This window comes from Lactuca virosa, chromosome 3 (assembly GCF_052849685.1).
Source record: "Lactuca virosa cultivar CGN04683 chromosome 3, Lactuca_virosa_CGN04683_v6, whole genome shotgun sequence".
NCBI classification, from domain to species: domain Eukaryota; kingdom Viridiplantae; phylum Streptophyta; class Magnoliopsida; order Asterales; family Asteraceae; genus Lactuca; species Lactuca virosa.
Window position 1 is genome coordinate 304,541,665 of NC_136428.1, and position 26,874 is coordinate 304,568,538.

Here is a 26,874-nt window from a genome sequence, read left to right on the forward strand (position 1 = left end):
AAATGTTTGACTTGTTCTAGAGTAAAGGCAAAACATCAAAAGCCTTCAGGTTTACTTCAACAACCGGAAATACCTGAATGGAAATGGGAGCAGATATCAATGGACTTCATCAGTAAGTTACCTAAAACTCCTAGTGGGTTCGACACTATTTGGGTAATAGTCGATAGATTGACTAAGTCCGCCCATTTCTTACCAATTAAGGAGAACGACAAGATTGAAAAGCTAACTAGAATTTATCTTAAGGAAATTGTCAGATTGCATGGAGTTCCAAATTCGATTATTTCTGACCGAGATAGTAGATTCACTTCACGGTTTTCGCAATCTCTACAAAAATCCTTAGGAACACGTCTAGATATGAGTACAGCTTACCATCCACAAACTGATGGTCAGAGTGATAGAACCATTCAGACTTTAGAAGATATGCTCCGAGCCTGTGTAATAGACTTTGGAAATGTGTGGGATACTCATTTACCGCTAATTGAGTTTTCATACAACAATAGTCATCACACCAGCATCAAGGCTGCACCGTTTGAGGCTCTTTATGGACGAAAAAGTCGTTCCCCAATATGTTGGGCTGAAGTTGGAGATACACAGATGGCCAGAGAACGTACAGGCGATACCTTACGTACTGGACCAGAAATAATCCACGAACAACTGAAAAGATCGTGCAAATTAAGGATTGATTAAAGGTTGCACGTGATCGTCAAAAGAGCTATGCTGACGTAAGACGTAAGCCTTTAGAATTCCAAGTTGGAGATAAAGTAATGTTGAAGGTCTATCCTTGGAAAGGCGTAATTCGATTCGGGAAACGAGGCAAACTAAACCCACGGTATATATGACCTTTTAAAATTCTAGCAAGAATTGGTTCTGTCGCATACCAACTCAAGTTGCCTCAAGAGCTAAGTAATGTGCACGATGTTTTTCACGTATCAAATCTCAAAAGATGTCTTTCTCATGACACTCTTGTTATACCTCTCGAAGAGATACAAGTCAATATGAAACTCAACTTTGTAGAAGAACCTGTTGAGATCATGGATCGAGAAGTCAAACGATTAAAGCAAAATCGTATTCCCATAGTGAAAGTTCGATGGAACTCTTTACGAGGACCTGAATTTACTTGGGAACGTGAAGATCAGATGAAGGAAAAATACCCCCAACTGTTTGACAAAACCTCATCCATAAGATAAATTTCGGGATGAAATTATTCTAACGGGGGGAGAATGTAACACTAGTCAAAATAGGTCAATAGACAATCACATGTGATTATGCCAATCATGTAATGTGATTTTGTTAAACTAGTAATGTGATAAGAGTGCTATGTAGTTCATGATAAATTCTAATACAAATATGAACTTTCTTTATGATACAACTCAAAGTATACGTCCATACGATTCCAAAAATTTAGAGAATGTCTGAATCTGACTTCACATGAAGAAGTTATGATAAACCGAACACTATATATCTCTATAATAAGAGGAATTTAAAATAGACTTAGAATTAGCTATTGGAGTCTAAAAGACATTTGTAGTACTTGTAAATACCTACGCGTGCATATAAAGAACGTCAAAAACGGAGTTCGTATGTGAAAGTTACGACCTTCTGAAGATTCAGCTGTCAGAAACCCTAATCTGACTGAGCTCACGACACGAGCACAGAACTCACGACGTGAGGAGTCATTTATCCACATCTCGGAATCTAGAAGGTGTGTGACGAGGCTGCAAGGGGATAAGATCCAAACTCACGACGTGAGCAAGGATATCTCACGACGTGATGAGTCACATGGCCACCTTCCGAAGCTAGGGATGCAAATGGCAAGTCTACGGGGATAAGATCCTAACTCACGACGTGGGCCTTATAAAACCCATGACGTGGGGATCCCAAATCCTTACTATAAATAGCAGGTCCGACTTCAGCCATTCTTACACCAAAACTTCTTTCTCCTCTCTCCTTTTCTGAAGCCATCTTGCATCCCGAGCCTCGACGACCTCGTACGCTGACCGTTTCTGCTTAGATTACATAAAATCACGCTACTAGGGTGAGTTTCACGGCCCCACTTTCTAATATTTTAGGGGAAAACGCATGCTAAATATTGTATATATATTACTATTATGTCTATATGATAGTATATAGTTATAATAGTCGGGGTATAGTTGTTCTAAATATAATATTTTGAATATATACAACTATTATCAACTTGTCAGCATGTTATTATACTAACGTAGATCTTGAGTTATACTTAGGATTCTATATATACGTTGTGTGCGATATAGTTCCGAAGTTATATTCGGAAGTTCTATATGTTAAGTTATAAAGTATGTTGCTATTATTGGTTTTATGTGAAGATAAAACTTGGTATGTTATATGTTGTTATTGTTAGTTTTATGTCAAGATAAAACTTAATATGTTATATATTGTTATTGATAGTTTTATGTCAAGATAAAACTAGGAACGTTATATGTTGTTATTATTGGTTTTATGTCAAGATAAAACCTGGTTTTACTTCAAGATATAGCTGTTATATTGCCTAAATGTTATGAAGTTAGGAGTACTGTTTAAAAGCATAATCTAGTAACTTAGGGTTTTAGACATGAAAATGCTTTTGTTGTTAGAGCTATAGGAAGTCGTCGAAGTCTACATGAGTAATTGTATTCATCAACTAAGATTGGGGATCTTAGCGGAAATCCTCTGAACTGTAACCGTTAATCCCGTGTGATCGAGGAAGTCGTGTATAATTAGTATACGGGTTGACCACCCTACTTGTGACTGTTAGCTACAGTCAACCAAAAGCGAGTGATGAACTATCCTTTTTACTCGTTATTGTTCCAGCGTCGATGAAGCGTACGGTGTTGTCCTCTTGGAAATCATGAGTGGGTTGTCCTCATGGAAATCATGAATGGGTTTTATCAGAGGTATTATGTCACAACAGCGGTTACAGGCTCATGGTAGCAAATTGTTAGAAACATTATACTTTGTCGTATACAAGTATTAATGTTAAGTATAAGTTTCCCCCTACTTATACCTTAGGTTTAAGGAATGTTTATGTATAACACTTAAGTGATAAGTAAACTATTATACCTAATATACATACTAAATGTTGGAGAGTCAAAATAATACTTTCAAAACTATACTTTTGAACGTGGAAAAATGTATTATTTTATGGAGTCAAAGCCTGTGGACTCACCAACTTTATGTTGACGTATTTTAAAATGCATGTGTTTTCAGGAACTTGAAAAGCTGGTATGTATTCGAACAGAAGAAGTTTTACTATTACCTTTCTGTTCATTAAGAAATATGTCATAGTCGGATATTATGTAATAGGTCCTAGAAAAACAGTTATGTAACTTTCAGTTATCAATAAAGTTATGTATTTTCTTTAGTATTGTTCAATGTATGTTATATAACTGTGATACGAAGAATGACGTTACACCACCCGGTGTTTCCGTCGATGGCTGGGGGTGTGACAGAAATTGGTATCAGAGCTATTAACTATAGTGAACTAGTACTTTCTTAGGAAAGCACGTCTATAGTTTAGGGCTTACTCTATTAGGTTCAGGTATATCCCTTAGCCTACAATAAAAAGTATTATTAATTATTCTACTGAAGGACTACTTACGGGAGCGGTGACAAGGATAGACATGTCGATTTGGGTTGCTGGATTCCAGAACGGCTATATGCTAAAATGATCCTGCCCTTTCGACTGTCCTCACTGGCCGGAGCCTTATCAGATAGACCTGAAGTAACAAACAATAGTTAAAGCGTGAATACAATAAATAAGAATATAGAGTCATATATAAAGACTCAGACCCGCGATGAGAATACACCTTAATACCTAGAATGTTTTTGATCTCAAGGATTTAGATCAAATATTCCAACTAAAGTTTATATGTGCGTATATCCTATCACAATTAGGTGTAGGTGCGCAACTACATTTTATTATGATCAGATCATATGAACTATTTAATTTGGGAGTAATATTTGATAGACTAAAACTCTTGGTGATCCAAAACGTATAGGAATTCGACATGGCACATTCACGAGAATGGATAATCATCGAGGATACGGATGAAGAAGAGGAAGTTTCATTCCCTATGATGGTAGGCGATCCTTACTACCCTATAAATCCAACCACCTTTCATCCAATACCTTCTGACGATGGAGCACCTTTACCCTCCAACGAATGGGAAGAGAGTGAACCAATGGAAGAGAGCGAATCAATGGAGGAGACAGAATCGGTGGCATCATCTTTACCACCACTGAACACTCTTTACCCTAAAGTTCCAGGAGGAGTAAAAATGAAACACACGGCACGTAAATCCATACCGATATGGAAAAAGATTAAGAAGAATCAGAAGGCGACATCTTCAGGAAGTCATAGAGTTCAAGATGAACCTGCACGGATCGCACAAACCGTTGATAGGTGGGTGGCCGAAGAAAGAGCTGCTAAGATATATGATACTGGTCAATCATCTCGACCACATCTCCCACATTCTTCTGAAGATAACACTTTATCTCAATTGTTTGAGAAAAGTATGAAAATTGAAGATAAGATGGAAATTGTCGAAGGAAGGGCTACTCATCACTCCGGAAGAGTACGAAGGCTAGAAGGACAAAGGACGCGAGATCAGTAATCGGTGATGGATGTCCATCATCGTATAAATTTCGCTTATAACAACATGATTACTCACGATGCAAGGATTGCAGAGTTAGAGCTCTACAATCAAACCTCAAGAAATGAAGAACGCACGGGAAGTCTTGAGCAGAGAACTCAAGCACTTGAGGAGCAAGTGGTTAATGTCATTGACGTGCTAGGTCATCATTTAGGTTTCTGGTAGATAAACTAAAACTAGTGGTTGTGTAAATAGAAAAATCAGACTAGTTAAGGCGAAAAGAGGAAAGTTTATAGCAAGGATGTGGAAAACCTTGCAAATTTTGCAATGTTTATAGAAACTTTTCTCTTATAAACCTAAATAAACTGATGTAACCGCTGGTAATAATATGAAGCATATATTACAGTAATCATTGTGTTGTCCATTATCTTTTACACTTTGAAGAATAATGGAAGTATTTAGTACTCGTGTAGTAAATGACTAATTCTTCATAAAAATTCTTATTATTTATAATAGGAACTAAAACAAAATGCCTAGAAGAAGTAGTGCTCGGCTAAACCCTAACCGACCATCAGCACCACAACAAAAACCACCAGAACCAAACCCCCTAATAGGTATAGCACAACTGGAAGAAATCATAGCTCAAAGAATTGTTGCGGCTCTATCTAATGTCACAAGAGATGGAGTTAGAAATGAAGGCCATGTAGGGACCGCTAGAACGTGTACCTATAAAGATTTTATGAATTGCAGGCCAAAAAGCTTTCATGGAAATGAAGGCGTAGTTAATTTGACTGCTATGATGGAGTGGTTACATCTATCTGGGTTTGTCGTGCGAGAATGGAAGTGTCTAAAGAATCTATAAGATTAAGTGAAACATTATGGGGTGATCCTTACAGGGTCCTCCTATAATTGCGCAGTGTGAACAAGTTGTATATAATTTAAGATTAAATAGACCTTCGAATAAGTGATCATACTGTAAAACCACAACCAAACAAGGAACAGGAGGTAGAGCATAGATCACAAATTCTAAGTCTATAAAATCTCAATTATATAAAACCTTGGGAGTATACACTCCGGATTATAGACCTACCAGAAGGGTCTTTTAATTTTTCACATATGTTATTTATAGTGCCTAAAATACTCCTATAGTATTTTTAATGTAATGAATTTGGTATGTTTTAAACTTGTTGTTGTATTATAGTATCATAAAATACTCCTATAGTATTTTAACTTTATGTTCTAATCAAGAAATCCCTTGAGTATAGAGTTAGGTAAGTTTTAAGACTGTTGCAACACCACATCACTCCCAAGCACATGTCGATCACATCTCAAATGAATATAGTTGATCAGGCTATATTGATCCCAGATATGATTACATAACTGTCCAGGTTTGACCGCAGTGTTCAACCTTTAAATACTTTTGTTCTGTTCTTCTTGTGATACTTGTTCTAGTATGTATATATGTATAAGCATGTATGTATACTTTTATAAAGTAGTGTTATATTCTTAAAATATATTATTATTCAGAGCACTTCGGCCCCATTGCATTTATAGTTGTATATCTTTTATAGTTTGATATACTTAGTTCACTATAAACAATGCTCTGATACCAATCTGTCACACCCCCAAACCGGAACGACGGAAACGTTCGGGGGCGGAGGACGTCATACATAGTATCACAACACATGCATCATAGTAATCAAAGTAACAAACAATCATTGCATTAATATTGAAGTGTTTACAAAGTATTAGATTCACAAAAGGTTGACTCTAAAGTAAATAACAAAACAAGACATGAAGCTACTATGCTCCATCTTCTGAATCCCTGAGCGCGTACATGTATACTAGTTTCCTGAGAATACAAGTTATTTTGAAAGAGTCGATCAGCATTTAAGCTGGTGAGTTCATAAGTATTTTAGTGATGAAAAGTAAGTTGTAGGTTCTTTTAAAAAAGTTCACCCGTTCCTCCAGAAAATCCTATATTTTCTGATATGATGAATGAAAGTAAAAATGACTCTACAATTCCTTCTATGAGTACTAAATGAATACAAGTTATATACAATCCAGATCAAACAGACAATCGATTGTGTGAATTTGCCCTAAGCCCACAACCAAACAAGGAATAGGAAATGAGGCGGAAAGCACACATCCCATTGTTTGTTAGATCTTCATTGTATATAACCCTAGTGTATTCATTTGGTACTTACGGAGTTAACTGTAATAGTTCTTTTATATTTGATGAAAACATTCTTTAAGAAAAACCTATATTTCCTTTAGTAAAAATGGTAACCACAATAGTTCCTTCTATAATCACTTAGTTTATACTAGCTATATATAATCTAATATCGAACGAATAGTTAATTGTGTGAATCTGCCCTAAGCCTACAACCAAACAAGCCTACAACCAAACAAGGAACAGGAAGTAAGGCGGAAAGCACACATCCAACTGTCTATCGGGTATTAATTATATATAACATTGATGTATAAACTAAGGTATTATAGAATTAACCACTAAAGTTCCTTTAAGTTATATTGGTTTAATAAAATGATTTAAACCTTTTATAGATAAGTTTCTAGTTTAGCCAACTTAATGTTCTACCTGAAAAGTTTGTTTTGTACTAGAAAACGGTTTACTGAATTTGTATGCTATGATCTGACCAATACCTGTTACTTCCTATGATTACTTGGTGTATACCGAATATATATATATATATATATATATATATATATATATATATATATATATATATATATATATATATATATATATATATATATATAGATATAGCTAAGATCGAATAGATAGTAGATTGTGTGAATCTGGTCTAAGCCCACCACCAAACAAGGAACAAGAAATGAAGCGAAAAGCACACATCCTATTGCCTGTCGGATCCGATTAATATATATCCCTGATGTATCCATCAAGGAATCATAAAGTTAGCATTATAGGCCCCCTTCTAACTGAATGTACTAAGACTCGACTGTTCGGCTTGTCTTTTGTAATCATGTAAGTTTTTCTTAGTTTATAACTATCTTTACTAGAAAACAGTTTGCATTACCTTTTATGTGAGAATATCACTATATGAATGTAATGGGAAAATGAAAGTATACAGTAGTATTGTATAAAATAACTACTGAAGTACTAATTACCTTAAAACCAATTGTTTAATTAAGGTTAAAATGTGAGGTGGTTATAACCATACTGATTGACGAGTGTTTACACGACGACCTGCTGGCGTCGAAACTGATGTGACATTTGTCACCCCTTGGCCTGTCGGCCAAACTATAGCGAACAGTCGGGATGCGGGATTGTCATTCCCGTATAGATCTATACATACAATGTCTGCTCTCCCTCCAGGAGACTCTGGTTACAAAACGCGACCTAACAAGTATATTGCTAAGCCGTGAAGTAGTGGTTGCACATTAATGTTATCTTGTTCTTGTAAAAGGATGTATGTTCCTTTCTGTTCTTGTTAATGTATGTTCCTTTCTGTTCTTGTTATTGTATGTTCCTTTCTGTTCTTGTTATTGTATGTTCTGAACTAACTCTTGTATGAACTGACTCTTGTAAGTTTCATTGTTCTAGAAATAGTAAGTAGTAACTTCCTAAACTATACCTATTATAGTTTACTAGTATGTTTGCTTTGAACTGTTACTGGCCTATAGAAAAGACTCAATTATCTACTGAGTTAAGCATGTACTTTAAGAATGAAGTTTTACAAACAGCAAACTAATATCTTTACAAAAAAAGAGTTTTTGAATTGATTTATTACTTATAAAAGCATAAGAAATCGTTTAATGTGATTGTTATCACATGTAAATATTTACACAATATCATTGTGTTCAACTTGTATTCCCCCCTTAAAAGCATTTAAAAAATTTAAAAGATTGATTACAGGGGTATGAACTCACCTTATGTGGGTGATTCAATTAAAGATTCGCGTAAGGATGAGAGGTTCCACGAATGAATTCCCGAGACACAAACGAGTCCTAAATGACATATAATGGCATATATATAGGCATGTAATTAGTGTTTAAAACAACTAACATGCAAGGAAACAACCTTAGGGACTAGGAAACACTTGAAATGAAGTGTTACAATCAATGTGATTGTATGAAAGGAGTTTACGGCCACACTAGGGTGTGTTCACGGCCAAGAATGCTTAAGTGTTTACGGCCAAGGCTTCGCCTTAAGAAGGGTTTGCGGCCATGGATGAAGGGTTCACGGCCATATCAAGATCCTTTGAAGGGTTCACGACCACATGAAGGGTTCACGGCCATGAACTCTTGAAGATCTTGCACAAAGTGGTTGTTTCTTGGTTGGAAATCAAGTGCTTCTAATGGATAACAAGTGTATGGAAAGGATACTTACTTAATGGTAGTGTTGAAGGTGTTCACGGCTCCAAGAACAAGTGTGTATTCTTGGTGAAAAGATGAAGACTTGAAGATCTCGAAGAAAAGGTGATGCCTTCAAGGATGTGATTCAAAGGATCCATATGGTCAAGAAGATTAACTAGTAAAATGGATGAATCACTTACGTTTTTGAAGAGAAAGGATGGATTCCCTTGATGATACTTGAGAGAGTTTGAGTGTTCTTGGATAAGAGATGTGAGAAATGAAGAGAAATGAAGGAAATTTGTCACACCCCCGAACCAGACGGCGGAAACGTTCGAGGGCTCGTATGACTTAAATTGAAATATCATCACAATGAATATACATGAAACATAACATAAACATCCCCATGCATTAATACATTACAACCGTCATTGTTCACATCCATTACATTGTTTACATTACATAATCCATAGCATAAATTGTTTGAGAGTCACAAGACATAACATCCTAACACACTTGGCAATTTTCTTCAGCTTATCTGTTACCTGAGAATACAAGTTATTTTGAAAACGGTTAACATATATAATGTTGGTGAGTTCATAAGCAGGTTTGATATGAAAATGTTTTGTTTAGTTTGTAAAACCCAGAAAATCCGATATTTTCTGAAAAGACAATTGTTTACGAAATAGGTGTGATGATCCATAAGTATATGCGTGAATGATTTCAAACGTGTAAAAGTAGTATGAATTCTTGCATTATAGTTATCGAAAGTGAAAGTGAATAATGTTGTTCCCCCAGAAAACCCGATGTTTTCCGATATAAATAATATGATCGTTTTGTTTTATTGTATCGTCACAACGAATGAATATGATTTCCCATGATTACTTAGATGGCATTGGATCTCTATGTGAGTCGTTATAACCATGCATAATAATGACTATTTCGTCTGTCTTGGCATTCTAGTGAAAGCCGGTATTGAATTTAAGATTTTGTCACCCTAGACTAGCCGAGTCTAACTGTAGCGAACAACTTAGGTGTGGGGGAGTCACCCCCGTATAGATCTATACACAAACTCTCGCTCTCCCTCCAAGAGACTTTGATTATAACTACAGACTCCGACCGACACTTATTGGTGTCGCCCGTTATTACTTACTAATTCCAATGAAATTGAATAAGCTTGTTTAACAACCTGATTTATGTTTATTTTAATAAAAGGGTAAGCCTAACAGACGAAGATAAGAGGACTACGGGGGCCCACTAATCACGCATGTTATTATAGGCTGTCGAGTATGCGACGGACACGTTATCCCATCACACATATGATTGATTTGGACCTTACTAGCAATGCAAATTGGTCACTACGGCCCAATAGCATGTAAAAGCCATTGAGGGTCCATTAGGCATGTAATTGGGTCACCTGAGGCCCAATAAACATGTATTATTTATGTTGGGCCCAATAGTCATGTTAATGGGTCACGAAGGCCCAATAAGCATGATTAGAAGTATTAAAGCCCAACCGATATAATGTTTACTTGTTGTGTATAGTATTAATGTCGAAAGGTTTGTTTCACACGAATTGTTTAATCGAAAAGTCACCACATTCGCCAAATTGTTTTATAATGATATTTAGATTTATATAAAAAATATATATATATTTTTTCTATTTAAATCCATAAGTTATTATAAATTATGTATTTTTGACCCAATTATTTTAATATTAACATAATTGACCCAGAAATAATTGTTTGACCAATTCAACCCCTTTTCTAGTAAAAATGACAAATTTTTACCCCTTTTTATGAAAAATGACATTTTAGGTCCTTAGATTATGTTTCTTGACATTTTCGGCCCAAACACTCATTTAAATCATGATTTCAGCCCAAAATAAGGTTTTGGACAGTTTCAGCCCTTTAATTAAAAAGATTTACACTTGTAGTCCAAATTTTCGCAATTTTTACAATTTTAGCTCAAAATCCAAAAACTTTGCATTTTTAGTCCTATTTGGTAAGAAAGACATTTTCAGCCCCTGAAATTTGTTTATTTATGTTTTTAACTCATATTTTGATAAACTTGCAATTTCAGTCCCTTAAGTTTCATATTTTTCGCAAATTGGGCCTAAAAGTCGAAAAGCCCAAACTTTAGCCCATTAGGCTAAAATTTACACTTTTAGTCCTTTAAAACCGTGATTTTCATAATAACTAATATTTTAAGTGATTTGGCCCTTTTAACCCTTATAAAAACCGTAAATGACATCATTTCCTCCATCTTTTGCTTATTTGTCAAAAATGGTTCATAAATAGAATTTGTGTTTTGTTTTACTTAGTTTGAACTTGTATAATACTTTTGCCTTGATAATAATATGTATAAGATATCTTAGGTCACATATTTCCTTAAAAAGTTTAAGAATCTCGAATAGATCAAGTTTCTAACACATATTCATCAAATAAATTCAAGAAATCACACATATCATACAAAAACACATGGATCTACACATTTTACTTGTATTCTCCCCCATAAATCATGTAAAAACCAAAAACAAAGGGGTATGAACTCACCTTTGCTTTGTTGTTTCGGTTTTGAAGAAGAAGTGGAAGGATTTTTGGTCTTAGCACACCTTTGATGTATATCTCGAGTTTAGGAAGATTTCTAGGAGTATAAACACCAAATACTTTGTTTAAAAGAATGATCTAACAAGAGAGTGAAGTTATGAAGCTTGGATGTGTAAAGACTTACCAAAAGTGATGATTATCTTGTAATAATCCTCTTGAGGCACAAGCAAAAACCCTGAGAATTTTTGGAGGAAGGAGGATGATTTAGAGATGTTTGGAGAGAGTTTGGTGTAATGTGTGTGTGTGTGTGTGTTTGGGGCTCTCGGCCGAGTAGAAGAAGAGAGGGAAGAGAGAAAGGAGTGAAATGACCATTATGGATATATGTTGGATTATGCATGGAGATATGAAGGGTATTAAGGAGGTGGTAATCATAAAAGTCAACTCTTCCTATTTCCTTTTTTTATATGTAGTTGGGCCGAGAGGGAGAAAGGAAGAGAAAGAATTTTGGGCCTTTAGTGCTTGAGTCCGATAATATGAAGCCCATTTTGATGGTTTTCGGCCCATTGGACCCTTACGGTAGTTTACGGCCCAAATTGCATAAAAGAATGAGTTTTATGGCCCATTAGGGCTTATTGGATTTGTTATGGCCCAACAAGGCCCATTAAGGTAAACCAATCCATTTTAGGCCCATTATGGCCCAAAAAGTTAAGTTTCATGAAAGTGGGTTGAATTAGAGCCCAATTACGAGTTCTAAGCCCAAACTAGTCAAATTGGAGGATTATTGGTCCATTAGGCCCAATAAGAAAATCCTAGTCCTTATTGGACTTTTACCGGGATTTTTAGGGTTTCCAATCTTTTGTTGACTATTTGAAGTGTTGTATAGAGTGTTTGATGGAATTTTGTTGTTATTGAATAAACATCATGTTTTCAAGTCATGGTTACAATTGTTGCCATTGATAATGCTTACATAAAGATAGAACTTCCTAGCCAAATTTGCTAGTTGTGACATCATCCCCCCGTTAGAGGGAATTTCGTCCCGAAATTCTTTTTGAAGCTAGATTTGAGAATGCAAGAATAGGTGAGGGTACTTTTGCTTCATCTGGTCTTCGCGTTCCCATGTGAATTTCGGTCCACGTTTCGCGTTCCACCGAACTTTCACAATCGGAATGCGACTTTGCTTAGTACGCTTCACTTCTCTGTCCATTATTTCAACTGGTTCTTCGATGAACAGGAGATTCTCGTTGATTTTGATTTCTTCCAATGGGATGACAAGAGTTTCGTTGAATAAGCACTTCTGCAAATTGGAAACATGGAACACGGGGTGTACACTGCTGAGCTCGCCAGGTAGCTGCAGCCTGTAGGCCACTGGACCGATTCAGGCAAAAATCTCGAATGGCCTAATGTACCGTGGGTTTAATTTTCCCCGTTTCCCGAAACGAATCACTCCTTTCCAGGGAGAGACTTTTAACAACACCCGATCCCCGACTTGAAATTCCAATGGCTTTCGTCGTTTATCAGCGTAGCTCTTCTGTCGGTCTCGTAATGCTTGAAGTCGAGTTCTGATTTGAACTATCTTCTCTGAATCCTCCAAGTTTAGGGACCCAAATTTGGTTCATGAAATAATATGTTTCGTCCTCCTTGACTTCGAAGTTCTTTTCCATTCCACGTAACGCTTCGCTTGTTTTGTTTTCGGTCTTCATGGCATCGAACTGGGCTGCTTTGATTTGCGAGGACAGATGTGATTGAATGGTTATTGAAAGAGTTTTCACACGACGATTTGAGTATTCTTTCCGACTCAAGGCATCAGCTACCACGTTAGCCTTGCCTGGGTGGTACTTGATTTCGCACTCATAATCGCTTAGCAGCTCAACCCATCTTTGCTGCCTCATGTTTAACTCCTTTTGATTTAAAATGTATTGGAGACTCTTGTGGTAAGTGAAAATAGTGCAGTTCGTACCATAAAGGTAGTGCCTCCAAATCTTCAAAGCAAAGACCACGGCTCCCAATTCGAGATCATGGGTGGTATAATTCACCTCATGTGTCTTTAGTTGTCGGGATGCATAAGCTATCACCTTCCCACGCTGCATGAGTACACATCCTAAACCCTGATTCGAAGCATCGCAGTAAACTACGAAGTCCTCAGTTCCCTCTGGTAAGGATAGTACTGGTGCACTACAGAGAGCTCGTTTCAGAGTTCGGAAGGCAACCTCCTGCTTTTCCGTCCATTCAAATGGTACGCCCTTCTGTGTAAGCAGGGTAAGTGGCTTGGCTGTTTTGGAGAAGTTCTGAATGAATCTTCTGTAATAGCCTGCGAGACCCAGAAATTGACGAATTTATGTGGGTGTCGTTGGGACTGCCCATCCTTCAATGGCTTTGATCTTAGAAGGGTCCACATGTATCCATTCTTGACTGACAACATGACCCAAAAAGTTTACGCTATGGAGCCATAACTCACACTTAGAGAGTTTTGCGTATAACTTTTCGGTCCGTAGGGTTTCCAAGATTTGCCAGAGATGTCGACTATGCTCCTCTTCGCTTCGAGAATAGACCAGGATATCGTCGATGAAAACGATGACAAAGTTGTCGAGGAATGGTCGGCAAACTCGATTCATCAGGTCCATGAATGCGGCAGGGGCATTCGTTAGACCGAAAGGCATTACAACGAATTCATAATGTCCATAGCGAGTTCGGAAAGCGGTCTTGGGGATATCCTCTTCCTGGACCTTGAGTTGGTGGTAGTCGGACCGCAGATCTATCTTAGAGAAGTAATTTGCTCCTTGGAGCTGGTCGAATAGATCGTCGATTCGTGGAAGTGGGTAGCGATTTTTGATAGTGAGCTTATTCACTTCTCTATAATCGATACACATCCTAAAGGATCCGTCCTTCTTCTTAACAAAAAGGACCGGAGCTCCCCAAGGTGAGAAGCTAGGTCGGATGAATCCTTTGCTCAAGAGTTCGCTGAGTTGGCTTGATAGTTCTTGCATTTCCGCAGGAGCCAACCTATAGGGTGATTTGGCAATGGGTGTAGCTCCTGGAACAAGGTCAATTCGGAACTCGACTTGTCTTTCTGGGGGTATCCCTGGAAGATCTTCAGGAAAGACATCTGGGAAATCGCAAGTCACTGGGATGTCTCGAATATTGACCTCTTCCTTGGACTTATCCTCTATGTGAGCCAGAAATGCCAAGTCCTTCTTTTGTAGATACTTTTGTGCCTTTATACACGAGATGATACGAAGGTTCGTACTGGGTTTGTCTCCGTATATAATTAGGGTTTCGTGGTTAGGGAGATGAAGGCGAACGGCCTTCTCGCGACACATAATTTCGGCATGATGGGGGCTCAACCAATCCATGCCGATAATCACATCAAAACTCCTAATAGTCACAGGCATCAAGTTTATTTGAAAGGCGTGGTGATTTAAGGTTAGGGTACATCCTACGTAGATTTCCCCAGTTGATTCTGTTTTCCCATTATCCATTTCCACCGTAAAGGTTTCATTAAGCTTCTGGGGTTGTTGTTTTAGCAAATGTTTGAATTTATTACTCACAAAACTTCGCTCTGCCCCGATATCAAACAGGATGCATGCATATGTGTGGTTAAGGAGAAACGTACCAGTGACAACAGCGGGATCCTGAACCGCTTCTCCTTGACCCATGGTCAGCACTCTCCCTGCTCCTCCATTCCCTTGGTTGTTGATATTGGGGAAGTTTCGACGGAAATGCCCAGTCCTTCCACATCCATAATAGGTGTGGCTAGACCCAGCGTTGTTGCCGTTGTTGTTGTTGGTGTTGTTGTTGTTGCAGTTGTTGTTGTTTCCTTGTTGTTGGTTCTGGGGAGGATAGGTCCTATAGTATTTTTCCGTGTGACCCTTTCGGTTGCAACTAGTACAATGCATCTCCTTGCATTCACCTTTGTGATGGAGATTGCACTTGTTGCACTTTGGGAGATTCCCAAAATACTGCTTAGGGGCACTTGGGGTGGATGAGGCTGGAGCATGTGGTGTGGAGGGAACTTGGGTGGTTGCAGCATGAACTGTCACCGTTTGTTGTTTCTTTGACGACTCTGAGCCTTGTCGTCCATTCCTCTTGTTATTCTTTCCTTTCTTGTTGTCACTCTCCTTCTTGCTTTCAGTTTCCCCTACCTTCTCGCCCTTCTTGTTGGTGTGGTCGTATAGCTTCTTGGCCAACCTCTTGGCACTGTCAAAGGTTTCTGGATTCACAGCAATCACGTTTCCTTGAATTGGGGGAGTTAATCCCCAGATGAATCGTTCGATTTTCTTTCCTTCCGAAGTAATCATGCCAGGGCACAACAGGGACAGTTCGCTAAACCTCGATATGTAGGCATCGATGTCGGAGTTTTGGACAGTGAGATTCCATAACTCTTGCTCCATTTTCTGAACCTCGCCAAGCGAGCAGTATTCGGCCATTAGCATTTCCTTCAGTTCCGTCCATGGCATGGCATTAGCCACCGGGAGAGTCATAGCCTCCACATGTCCATTCCACCAGGTGAGAGCTTGATCAACAAATGTACATGTTGCAAACTTCACCTTGACTTCTTCAGGGCATCCGCATATCTCGAATACTGATTCCACCTTTTCAATCCATCTCTTCAGGGTTATCATTCCCCCTGTGCCATTAAATTGTTCGTGGCTTGGCGTTGGTGAAATCTTTGTAAGAGTATGCCTTGATAGGTCCTTGGTTCATCCCGTTGTTTGAACTTCCGGCCCCCTGCCCATTTCCTCCACCATTGTTCCCATTGTGGATTTGCGCCAGTGCTGCTGTGACTGCAGCAAATACAGCTGCTTGAAATGCAACGGAGTTGATTTATGGTGGTGTCGGTGGTTGATTGTTTCCACGGTTTGGTCTTTGCGGCATCTTGCTGTTATGGAACAGAAAGATATTGAGTACGTATTGTATTAAGTTGGGAATTTCGTGAGTCGATTTTGCATTTAAGTGATTCCATATATTTACACCAAATAATAAGAGTATAAAACACATAGCGGATCACAACATCACACATAATATTTTCCACTAATAATATCTGCACTTTGATACATGAAAATTTGCTCGAAAGAGCATACATAAGGGTGCAAAGTTCGGCAGCATAACGACTCTATGAGTAGTGTAATCACTTAAACATGGAGTCGGTAGTACATAACATGGTTAGCATAAGAGCACATAACACTAGTAGGGTAAAACTGGTCCTAAACACACTAGGAGGCGTCCAACGGTGGTAGAGAAATTATATTCCGAAATGTTGTGGAAACAACTGGGCCATCTCAGTCATCTCTCCAATGACTTCATCCCTTTCTAGTTCATCCTGCACTGCTCGTGCTTCCATGGCAAATAGCTGTTGCCGTAGTGCGGCAGCCTCAACCTCCGGAGAACGATCCTCTCCCACGGGATTTCCTGGTGGGGCAGGGTGGTCCTGATGTGTCTCGTCGGTAGGTGGTGTGATGGAGGCTTCGTCTGTGTCCCTTTCCTCCTCCATGTCATCATCGGTCCCATCAAACTCGTAGTCCGTGTCCGTGTACTCGTCGGCCCCAATGCCGTGTGCTGCCCCTTGTCCTTCCTCGAGGTCGTCTTCAATCATTCTGTGGTCCACCAAGACCTGGTGAAACTGAATGCCTTGATGCTCCTCTTCTATGGTGACTGTGATGAGGAACACATAAGGAGGGTATATAAAGAAACTATTATTAATCCTAAGATATTTTTAGTTGTTATAAAATTGGATTGATGTTCTCCTCTTGTTTAACAAGAGGGTATGTCTTAGGTTTACTGACCATCGCGATCGCCCCAGGGCATGTGATAGTTGTATTCTGAAGAAATGTAGTTGATCAAGCTACATTTATCCCTAATACAACTGTAAACAGTCCTCGCTTAACCGAGACGTCAGGTTCTCCCAATCATCTTCTTTGATTTGTTATTATGTTCATTTTTCTAAGTCGCACAAGTAAGAGTGTTTATTAGTATATTTTATTTGTTTTGTTCAGAGTTATTTAGTCCCTCTTTGGGTTTATAGTTGCATATCAATGTGTGGTTAGATATGCCAGTTCACTATAAACAGAGCTCTGATACCAACCTGTCACACCCCCGAACCAGACGACGGAAACGTCCGAGGGCTCGTGTGACTTAAATTGAAATATCATCACAATGAATATACATGAAACATAACATAAACATCCCCATGCATTAATACATTACAACCGTCATTGTTCACATCCATTACATTGTTTACATTACATAATCCATAGCATAAATTGTTTGAGAGTCACAAAACATAACATCCTAACACACTTGGCAATTTTCTTCAGCTTATCTGTTACCTGAGAATACAAGTTATTTTGAAAACAGTCAACATATATAATGTTGGTGAGTTCATAAGCAGCTTTGATATGAAAATGTTTTGTGTAGTTTGTAAAACCCAGAAAATCCGATATTTTCTAAAAAGACAATTGTTTACGAAATAGGTGTGATGATCCATAAGTATATGCGTAAATGATTTCAAACGTGTAAAAGTAGTATGAATTCTTGCATTATAGTTATCGAAAGTGAAAGTGAATAATGTTGTTCCCCCGGAAAACCCGATGTTTTCCGATATAAATAATATGATCGTTTTGTTTTATTGTATCGTCACAACGAATGAATATGATTTCCCATGATTACTTAGATGGCATTGGATCTCTATGTGAGTCGTTATAACCATGCATAATAATGACTATTTCGTCTGTCTTGGCATTCTAGTGAAAGCCGGTATTGAATTTAAGATTTTGTCACCCTAGACTGGCCGAGTCTAACTGTAGCGAACAACTTAGGTGTGGGGGAGTCACCCCCGTATAGATCTATACACAAACTCTCGCTCTCCCTCCAAGAGACTTTGATTATAACTACAGACTACGACCGACACTTATTGGTGTCGCCCGTTATTACTTACTAATTCCAATGAAATTGAATAACCTTGTTTAACAACCTGATTTATGTTTATTTTAATAAAAGGGTAAGCCTAACAGACGAAGATAAGAGGACTACGGGGGCCCACTAATCACGCATGTTATTATAGGTTGTCGAGTATGTGACGGACACGTTAGCCCATCACACATATGATTGATTTGGACCTTACTAGCAATGCAAATGGGCCACTACGGCCCAATAGCATGTAAAAGCCATTGAGGGTCCATTAGGCATGTAATTGGGTCACCTGAGGCCCAATAAACATGTATTATTTATGTTGGGCCCAATAGTCATGTTAATGGGTCACGAAGGCCCAATAAGCATGATTAGAAGTATTAAAGCCCAACCGATATAATGTTTACTTGTTTTGTATAGTATTAATGTCGAAAGGTTTGTTTCACACGAATTGTTTAATCGAAAAGTCACCACATTCGCCAAATTGTTTTATAATGATATATATATATATATATATATATATATATATATATATATATATATATATTTCTATTTAAATCCATAAGTTATTAAAAATTATGTATTTTTGACCCAATTATTTTAATATTAACATAATTGACCCAGAAATAATTGTTTGACCAATTCAGCCCATTTTCTAGTAAAAATGACAAATTTTTACCCTTTTTATGAAAAATGACATTTTAGGTCCTTAGATTATGTTTCTTGACATTTTCGGCCCAAACACTCATTTAAATCATGATTTCAGCCCAAAATAAGGTTTTGGACAGTTTCAACCCTTTAATTAAAAAGATTTACACTTGTAGTCCAAATTTTCGCAATTTTTACAATTTTAGCCCAAAATCCAAAAACTTTGCATTTTTAGTCCTATTTGGTAAGAAAGACATTTTCAGCCCCTGAAATTTGTTTATTTACGTTTTTAACTCATATTTTGATAAACTTGCAATTTCAGTCCCTTAAGTTTCATATTTTTCGCAAATTGGGCCTAAAAGCCGAAAAGCCCAAACTTTAGCCCATTAGGCTAAAATTTAAATTTTTAGTCCTTTAAGAACCGTAATTTTCATAATAACTCATATTTTAAGTGATTTGACCCTTTTGACCCTTATAAAAACCGTAAATGACATCATTTCCTCCATCTTTTGCTTATTTGTCAAAAATGGTTCATAAATAGAATTTGTGTTTTGTTTTACTTAGTTTGAACTTGTATAATACTTTTGCCTTGATAATAATATGTATAAGATATCTTAGGTCACATGTTTCCTTAACAAGGTTAAGAATCTCGAATAGATCAAGTTTCTAACACATATTCATCAAATAGATTCAAGAAATCACACATATCATACAAAAACACATGGATCTTCACATTTTACTTGTATTCTCCCCCATAAATCATGTAAAAACCAAAAACAAAGGGGTATGAACTCACCTTTGCTTTGTTGTTTCGGTTTTGAAGAAGAAGTGGAAGGATTTTTGGTCTTAGCACACCTTTGATGTATATCTCGAGTTTAGGAAGATTTCTAGGAGTATAAACACCAAATACTTTGTTTAAAAGAATGATCTAACAAGAGAGTGAAGTTATGAAGCTTGGATGTGTAAAGACTTACCAAAAGTGATGATTATCTTGTAAAAATCCTCTTGAGGCACAAGCAAAAACCTTGAGAATTTTTGGAGGAAGGAGGATGATTTAGAGATGTTTGGAGAGAGTTTGGTGTAATGTGTGTGTGTGTGTGTGTTTGGGGCTCTCGGCCGAGTAGAAGAAGAGAGGGAAGAGAGAAAGGAGTGAAATGACCATTATGGATATATGTTGGATTATGCATGGAGATATGAAGGGTAATAAGGAGGTGGTAATCATAAAAGTCAACTCTTCCTATTTCTTTTTTTTATATGTAGTTGGGCCGAGAGGGAGAAAGGAAGAGAAAGAATTTTGGGCCTTTAGTGCTTGAGTCCGATAATATGAAGCCCATTTTGATGGTTCTCGGCCCATTGGACCCTTAGGGTAGTTTACGGCCCAAATTGCATAAAAGAATGAGTTTTATGGCCCATTAGGGCTTATTGGATTTGTTATGGCCCAACAAGGCCCATTAAGGTAAACCAATCCATTTTAGGCCCATTATGGCCCCAAAAGTTAAGTTTCATGAAAGTGGGTTGAATTAGAGCCCAATTACGAGTTCTAAGCCCAAACTAGTCAAATTGGAGACTTATTGGTCCATTAGGCCCAATAAGAAAATCCTAGTCCTTATTGGACTTAAACCGGGATTTTTAGGGTTTCCAATATTTTGTTGACTATTTGAAGTGTTGTATAGAGTGTTTGATGGAATTTTGTTGTTATTGAATAAACATCATGTTTCAAGTCATGGTTACAATTGTTGCCATTGATAATGCTTACATAAAGATAGAACTTTCCTAGCCAAATTTGCTAGTTGTGACAAAATCTATCTAAGTAGTGAGGGGTTCACGGCTAGAAGAGTGTTCACGGCCATGAACATGGTTTACGCCCGTGAACCTCAAGTGTTGGATTTTCTGGTTCGGGTGCAACCTTCTGATCTCGAGCTAATACTTCAAAACACTCAATCCTTAAGTGTACTAGACTTAGAACTCATTAGAATGACCCTTAACAAGGCTAAAATGCAATAGAATTAAGTCTGACTTTTGGTTGATTGGATTGACTTTACAAGATAGAATTTACGGGTTGTCACAGTATTGTACCACATTCACCCAATATCGAACTGAAATGGTGTACCCTCTAATGCTTCTTGCTCAATGAGAATTACCAATCAATGTATTGGTGGTGTTAGCCCTTCTGTAACTTGGATACTTACATGTCTTTCTTAAGTATACTTGTAATGTTATATGTTATCCACTAATTTATTATTTAATTAATATGGCCTCCACAAAAAATTCAAAACATCACAAACCATCTTAACTTGGAGCTTACAAAATATGAAGTTCCAATATCCAAATAACGATTTTGATATGTCCATGGGAACATAATGAAAAAATTCACATTAACCATATTTTGTATGAAAGAGTTGAAGGCTTGAACTTGGCTTATTTTCCATATTTTTTTTATTGATTCTTTATTTTACAACTGATCTCCAAATTATGAGTATGATATGTCCATGGATAGACTTATTACAGAGAACCCAATGAGAAAAGTTCACCCAAACAAACTCCATATAAAAAAGTGACGAAAATTTAGAGTTTGAAAAAAAAACATAATTTTTGCTAGAGTGCGATAATTGTGTTTATTTTGATTGTTTTTTATTTTCTAACTTAGAAAAAAAAAAGTTATTACGGTCATAGTCTCTCTTGTCATTTATGATTTATTTTCTTTACCTCCGGAGTCATTATCCCCTATGAAATAGGAACGAGTTTATTTTCGTTTTAGGTTCTAATTAATATAGGGAAATACTTTTATGAAAACATATAAGTAGTTGAACGTGAGCAAAGGATCTACAAGGACCGAATATGATTTAGGTGTAACCTTAGGACCATTTTTGTCACTTGTGTAGTAAAGAGGTGAAGGACCATACATACACGCATATATGCGACAACTGTATCATCCCTGGTCTCCACATTATTTTTGTAATGAAAGCATTCATCACTCACCCTCCCGGATTCTCTCTCTCTTTCTTGCAAAAATTCCATCTTTTTTCTCTCTCTTTCCTTTTTTCAATCTTTACCTTCATCACCGCCGTTCAATCTGACTCGTAAAAGCTTATTTTTCCCCAATCACACATTTCCTGCAAAGGGAATTGCAATTTTCATCGACCCCTCGACAAAACCCTAACCACAGTCCACTCCTCAGAGGAAACGAACCTGGTTCTGATTATCGATTGGCGTTTGACATGATGAAACCCTTTCTGGGTTATGAAAATTTGGGTGGATTTCTCCTGTTTATCGTCTATTTCTTGTCTGTTTCGATCATTTTTGTTCAGTCACAGTCGAGCGCGAACGATGCTGTTGTAATGCAGGCTCTGAAATCGAATCTCAGTCCACCCAAATCACTCGATTGGTCCGATCCTAATCCATGTAAATGGCAGCAAATTCAGTGCTCAAGAGACAACCGGGTCACCAGGATCCAAGCCGGTAACCAGAACCTCAAGGGTTATCTTCCGCAGACACTCAACAACCTCACGGAACTACAAGTTCTGGAATTTCAAAACAATCAACTCACCGGCTCACTCCCGAGTCTCGCCGGGTTAACTCAGCTCCAGAACCTTTTACTCAGTTACAACAGTTTAACTTCAATACCCACCGATTTCTTCGACGGTATGTCTTCTTTACAACACGTTTATCTGGATTACAACGGTTTTAGTTCGTGGTCTATCCCGGACAGTTTAAAATCTGCCTCCACTTTGCAAGTTTTCTCGGCGACATCGGCCAACATCACAGGAAAAATCCCGGATTTCTTCGGCGGTGATGCGTTTGCGGGGCTGACAACTCTGCATTTATCGTTTAATTATCTGGAGGGTGGGTTACCGAGTTCGTTTTCGGGTTCATCGATTCAAAGCCTTTGGTTGAATGGTCAGAACAGTAGGTCTAAACTAAACGGAACTCTCCAAGTTCTTCAAAACATGACGCAACTGACTGAAGTTTGGCTTCACGGGAACTTGTTTTCCGGTCCTGTACCGGAATTTTCAGGTCTGAACGAGTTGCAGAATTTGAGTTTAAGAGATAATAGCTTAACAGGGCCTGTTCCACAATCTTTATTAGGTTTACAATCTTTAAAAGTTGTGAACCTGACTAATAATCTCTTACAGGGACCAACTCCAAGTTTTGATAAGTCTGTGGCTGTTGATTTAAGCGGGCTTAATAGTTTCTGTTTACCGAATCCTGGTGCTCCTTGTGATAATCGTGTCGATGTTCTGCTTGGTGTGGCAGAATCTGTGGGTTACCCGCATACTTTTGCTGATAATTGGAAGGGAAACGATCCGTGTAATTCATGGTTAGGGATCACATGTTCCAGCGATGGGAATATAACTGTGATTAATTTTCAAAAAATGGGTCTAACAGGAACCATTTCTCCCAAATTTGCGTCCTTTAAGTCACTTCAAAGGTTGATTCTTTCAAATAATAATCTTACCGGAACTATACCCGATGAACTCAAAGATTTACCCAATTTGATTGCGATTGATTTTTCGAATAATCATCTTTACGGACCAGTTCCGGATTTTAGCAAAACCGTTAACGTGAAAACCGAAGGGAATCTTGATATCGGAAAGGCGGGTCCAAGTCGGACACCGGTTTCGCCTTCTGGCGGCGGCGGCGGTGGGAGTAAGCCAAACGGAGGAGGAGGTGGCGGTGGTGGGAAAAGTTCAAACACCGGCGTGGTGGTGGGATCGGTGGTTGGCGGTGTTTGTGCGGTTTTTTTCGCGGGATTGCTGGGTGTCTGTGTCTACAAAGCTAAACGAAAGCAATCTAACCGTATCCCATATCAAAACACGATGGTGATCCACCCCCGGCATTCAGCATCTGATGGGGACGGGGTGAAGATCACAATCGCAGGTTCAAGTGCCCCCACAAACGAATCCTTTAGTCACACGAGTAGTGGCCCAAGTGACATCCACATCGTGGAAGCTGGGAACATGGTGATTTCAATTCAAGTTTTGAAAAATGTGACAAATAATTTCAGCCCGAATAATATATTGGGAAGAGGAGGGTTCGGGACAGTTTACAAAGGCGAGTTACATGATGGGACCAAGATTGCGGTTAAAAGGATGGAGTCGGGTGTGATGAGTGAAAAGGGGCTGGATGAGTTTAAATCTGAAATCGCTGTTTTAACAAAGGTTAGGCATAGGCATTTGGTGGCACTTCTTGGATATTGTTTGGATGGAAATGAGAGGCTTCTTGTTTATGAGTATATGCCTCAAGGGACACTAAGTCGGTTTTTATTTGATTGGCAAGAAGAAGGTTTGAAACCGCTTGAATGGACAAAAAGATTGATAATTGCGTTAGATGTTGCTAGAGGTGTTGAGTATTTACATGGTTTGGCACAACAAAGTTTTATTCATAGAGATCTTAAACCGTCTAATATTCTTCTTGGTGATGATATGCGGGCTAAAGTTGCTGATTTTGGACTCGTTCGACTCGCCCCTGATGGGAAAGCTTCCCTCGTCACAAGATTAGCTGGCACTTTTGGTTATCTTGCTCCTGAATACGCTGGTATTCCTTCTTATTTTGATCAACATTTTGTTACTCTACTTTTATATATTGTATGCTTCGCCTGGTGTGATGTTAAAAATAAAGATATTTGAGAAAATAACCATACATTTGGGAAAATGAAAGGAAACGATAGATGTTTAGGACTTCACGGAGAAACCTCATATGACTTTCTCTATTAAGCGGTTTTATATGTATCAAGTGAAAAGGAGAAAGTCTCCTTATGTAAGTAATCCATTTAATAGTACCATTAAGAAAAAACAACACTGTTAATGCATTAGGAAAATTTACATTTCTTTTTTATGTAATGGACTTGATAGTGGCATTAGTTTATCCGACAGACAAGGCATAAGCTATATGTATAATTTAAGCATAAATAACGTCTTAAGAAAAGTTAATGTTTTATTGTAAGACGAAGAGTTTCCCCAATAAGTAGTAGTTTACAAATTTACCCTCGTTTATCTTTTCCTACCATCCGTTTCTCGTAAATGTATCTTTACCTTTTTCAAATATTGTTTATACGAAACGTAGCTAATCTGTTTTGATTACATAATTGGACGTAGTGACGGGAAGAGTAACAACGAAGATTGACGTGTTCAGCTTCGGTGTAATCCTAATGGAACTGATAACGGGGAGAAGAGCCCTGGACGAAACCCAACAAGAAGAAAGCATCCACCTGGTCCAATGGTTCCGGCGTATGCACATAAACAAAGACACCTTCCAAAAAGCAATTGACCCGACACTTGACCTCGATGAAGAAGCCCTGGCCAGTCTCAGCACCGTGGCTGAACTAGCCGGTCACTGCTGTGCGCGTGAACCGCACCAGAGACCCGACATGAGCCATGCGGTCAATGTGCTCTCCTCCCTAGCCGAGCTTTGGAAACCTTCCGACCCTGACCCTGATGATATTTACGGTATAGACCTTGACATGACTTTGCCACAAGCCGTCAAGAAATGGCAAGCTTTGGAGGGTATGAGCGGGTATGATAATTCATCACTTATTGGGAGTAATGATAATACGCAAACAAGTATTCCAACTCGCCCTTCCGGCTTTGCCGATTCCTTCACTTCACAGGATGGACGATGACGGAACCACCCGGATTGGTTTCTTCATTCTTTCTGGTATGCTTGTTTATCTTTTTTATTCTGCTGCAGTTGTTGAATTATGAAGAGATGCTTTTGTGTTATTATTATTATTTTTTTTGCTTGTCAGTCTTTTAACTTTGAAATTGTTAAATTAATAGGAAGTTCTCGCAATTAGCCTTAAAATCCCATACTTTGTGCATAAAATGTCGTACAGTTACCGTCCTTGCGAGCTTGACCGTAAAAAGTCAGCTTCTATGTTAAGTAGCCAACAATCAACATAAACATCAAACTCATACATCAAGCTTCGAATCAATTTTAAATTTTATTAACTATTTCACCAGTTTTTTTAGCAACTTTTTATAAGTATAAAAAAATAGTTAAACATTTTATTATTATTTTAATATTCAGGTTTTATTAAAGTTTATAAACAAATGAGTTTTTTTTTTTTAATTGTAAATTTATCCTTAGTATAGATATAAATGAACATATAGATAAATGATAAAATATAATTATTTTATCTGAATGCATTTTTGTACAGTATGCATCGTAAGCTGTATCTTGCAGATCACTGGATTTGGTTACTGTCAGCATGCATGCATGCTTAAGTTACCAATTAATTTTTTAATTTTAGATAGTCAACCCAACTGTTGCTATTGGCCATTACATAATAAATTAAATAAATTCAAATATACGTGACCAGCATATCTCCTATTCTTACTCTTCCCTTTTTATATGTTTAATCCCGTGATCACGATGATTAGCCCGGGAATTACGGAATCATTTTGATATAATATGTTAAAATTGGGAATTTATAATTAATTAACTATATGGGATGTCCAGCTCATTTTCCAATTACCAGTTAATAATTACAAAAAATGACAAATTGGAACTTAAGCAACATAGCGTCAATCTATTTCTGAAAAACCTTAAATCAAAAGTTAAATTATAACCCCTTTTCGTAACCAATTGTAAAATGAATGAGTATAAAAACCAAATACAATTACTTTTTTTTTTCTTGTGTTTTGGACATCATCACCAAACTTTTCATGTTTAATGTTATATATTTCTTGGTGGATTTATATAAAAAAAGAATTGGAGACCGTTTGGTGCATTTTAGAATATTTTTATATTCTTTAATTTTTTTATTTATAAATTTATTGGTGGTGTGATCATCACTATGCGAAGTGCTCAGTCTGGGACAAAGTTTGTATCTA

The 26,874-nt window shown here is 37.7% G+C and overlaps 1 protein-coding gene across 1 annotated transcript; it reads left to right on the top strand.

Moving 5' to 3' along the window:
* The first annotated feature begins 21,970 nt into the window (after positions 1–21,970).
* On the top strand, positions 21,971–25,786 carry LOC145167306 (receptor protein kinase TMK1-like). The gene is made up of 2 exons (XM_079086469.1): positions 21,971–24,577; positions 25,138–25,786. Exons 1-2 carry the CDS (start codon positions 22,261–22,263, stop codon positions 25,659–25,661), a joined length of 2,841 nt encoding a protein of 946 aa, XP_078942595.1. The 5' UTR covers positions 21,971–22,260; the 3' UTR covers positions 25,662–25,786.
* The last annotated feature ends 1,088 nt before the right edge of the window (positions 25,787–26,874 follow it).

Bases quoted from the DNA above. Each gene is read 5' to 3' on its own strand.
- LOC145167306 (XM_079086469.1), top strand. From the start codon at position 22,261: ATGATGAAACCCTTTCTGGGTTATGAAAATTTGGGTGGATTTCTCCTG. The intron at 24,578-25,137 runs GTATTCCTTCTT...AATTGGACGTAG, and splicing joins TCTTGCTCCTGAATACGCTG to TGACGGGAAGAGTAACAACG.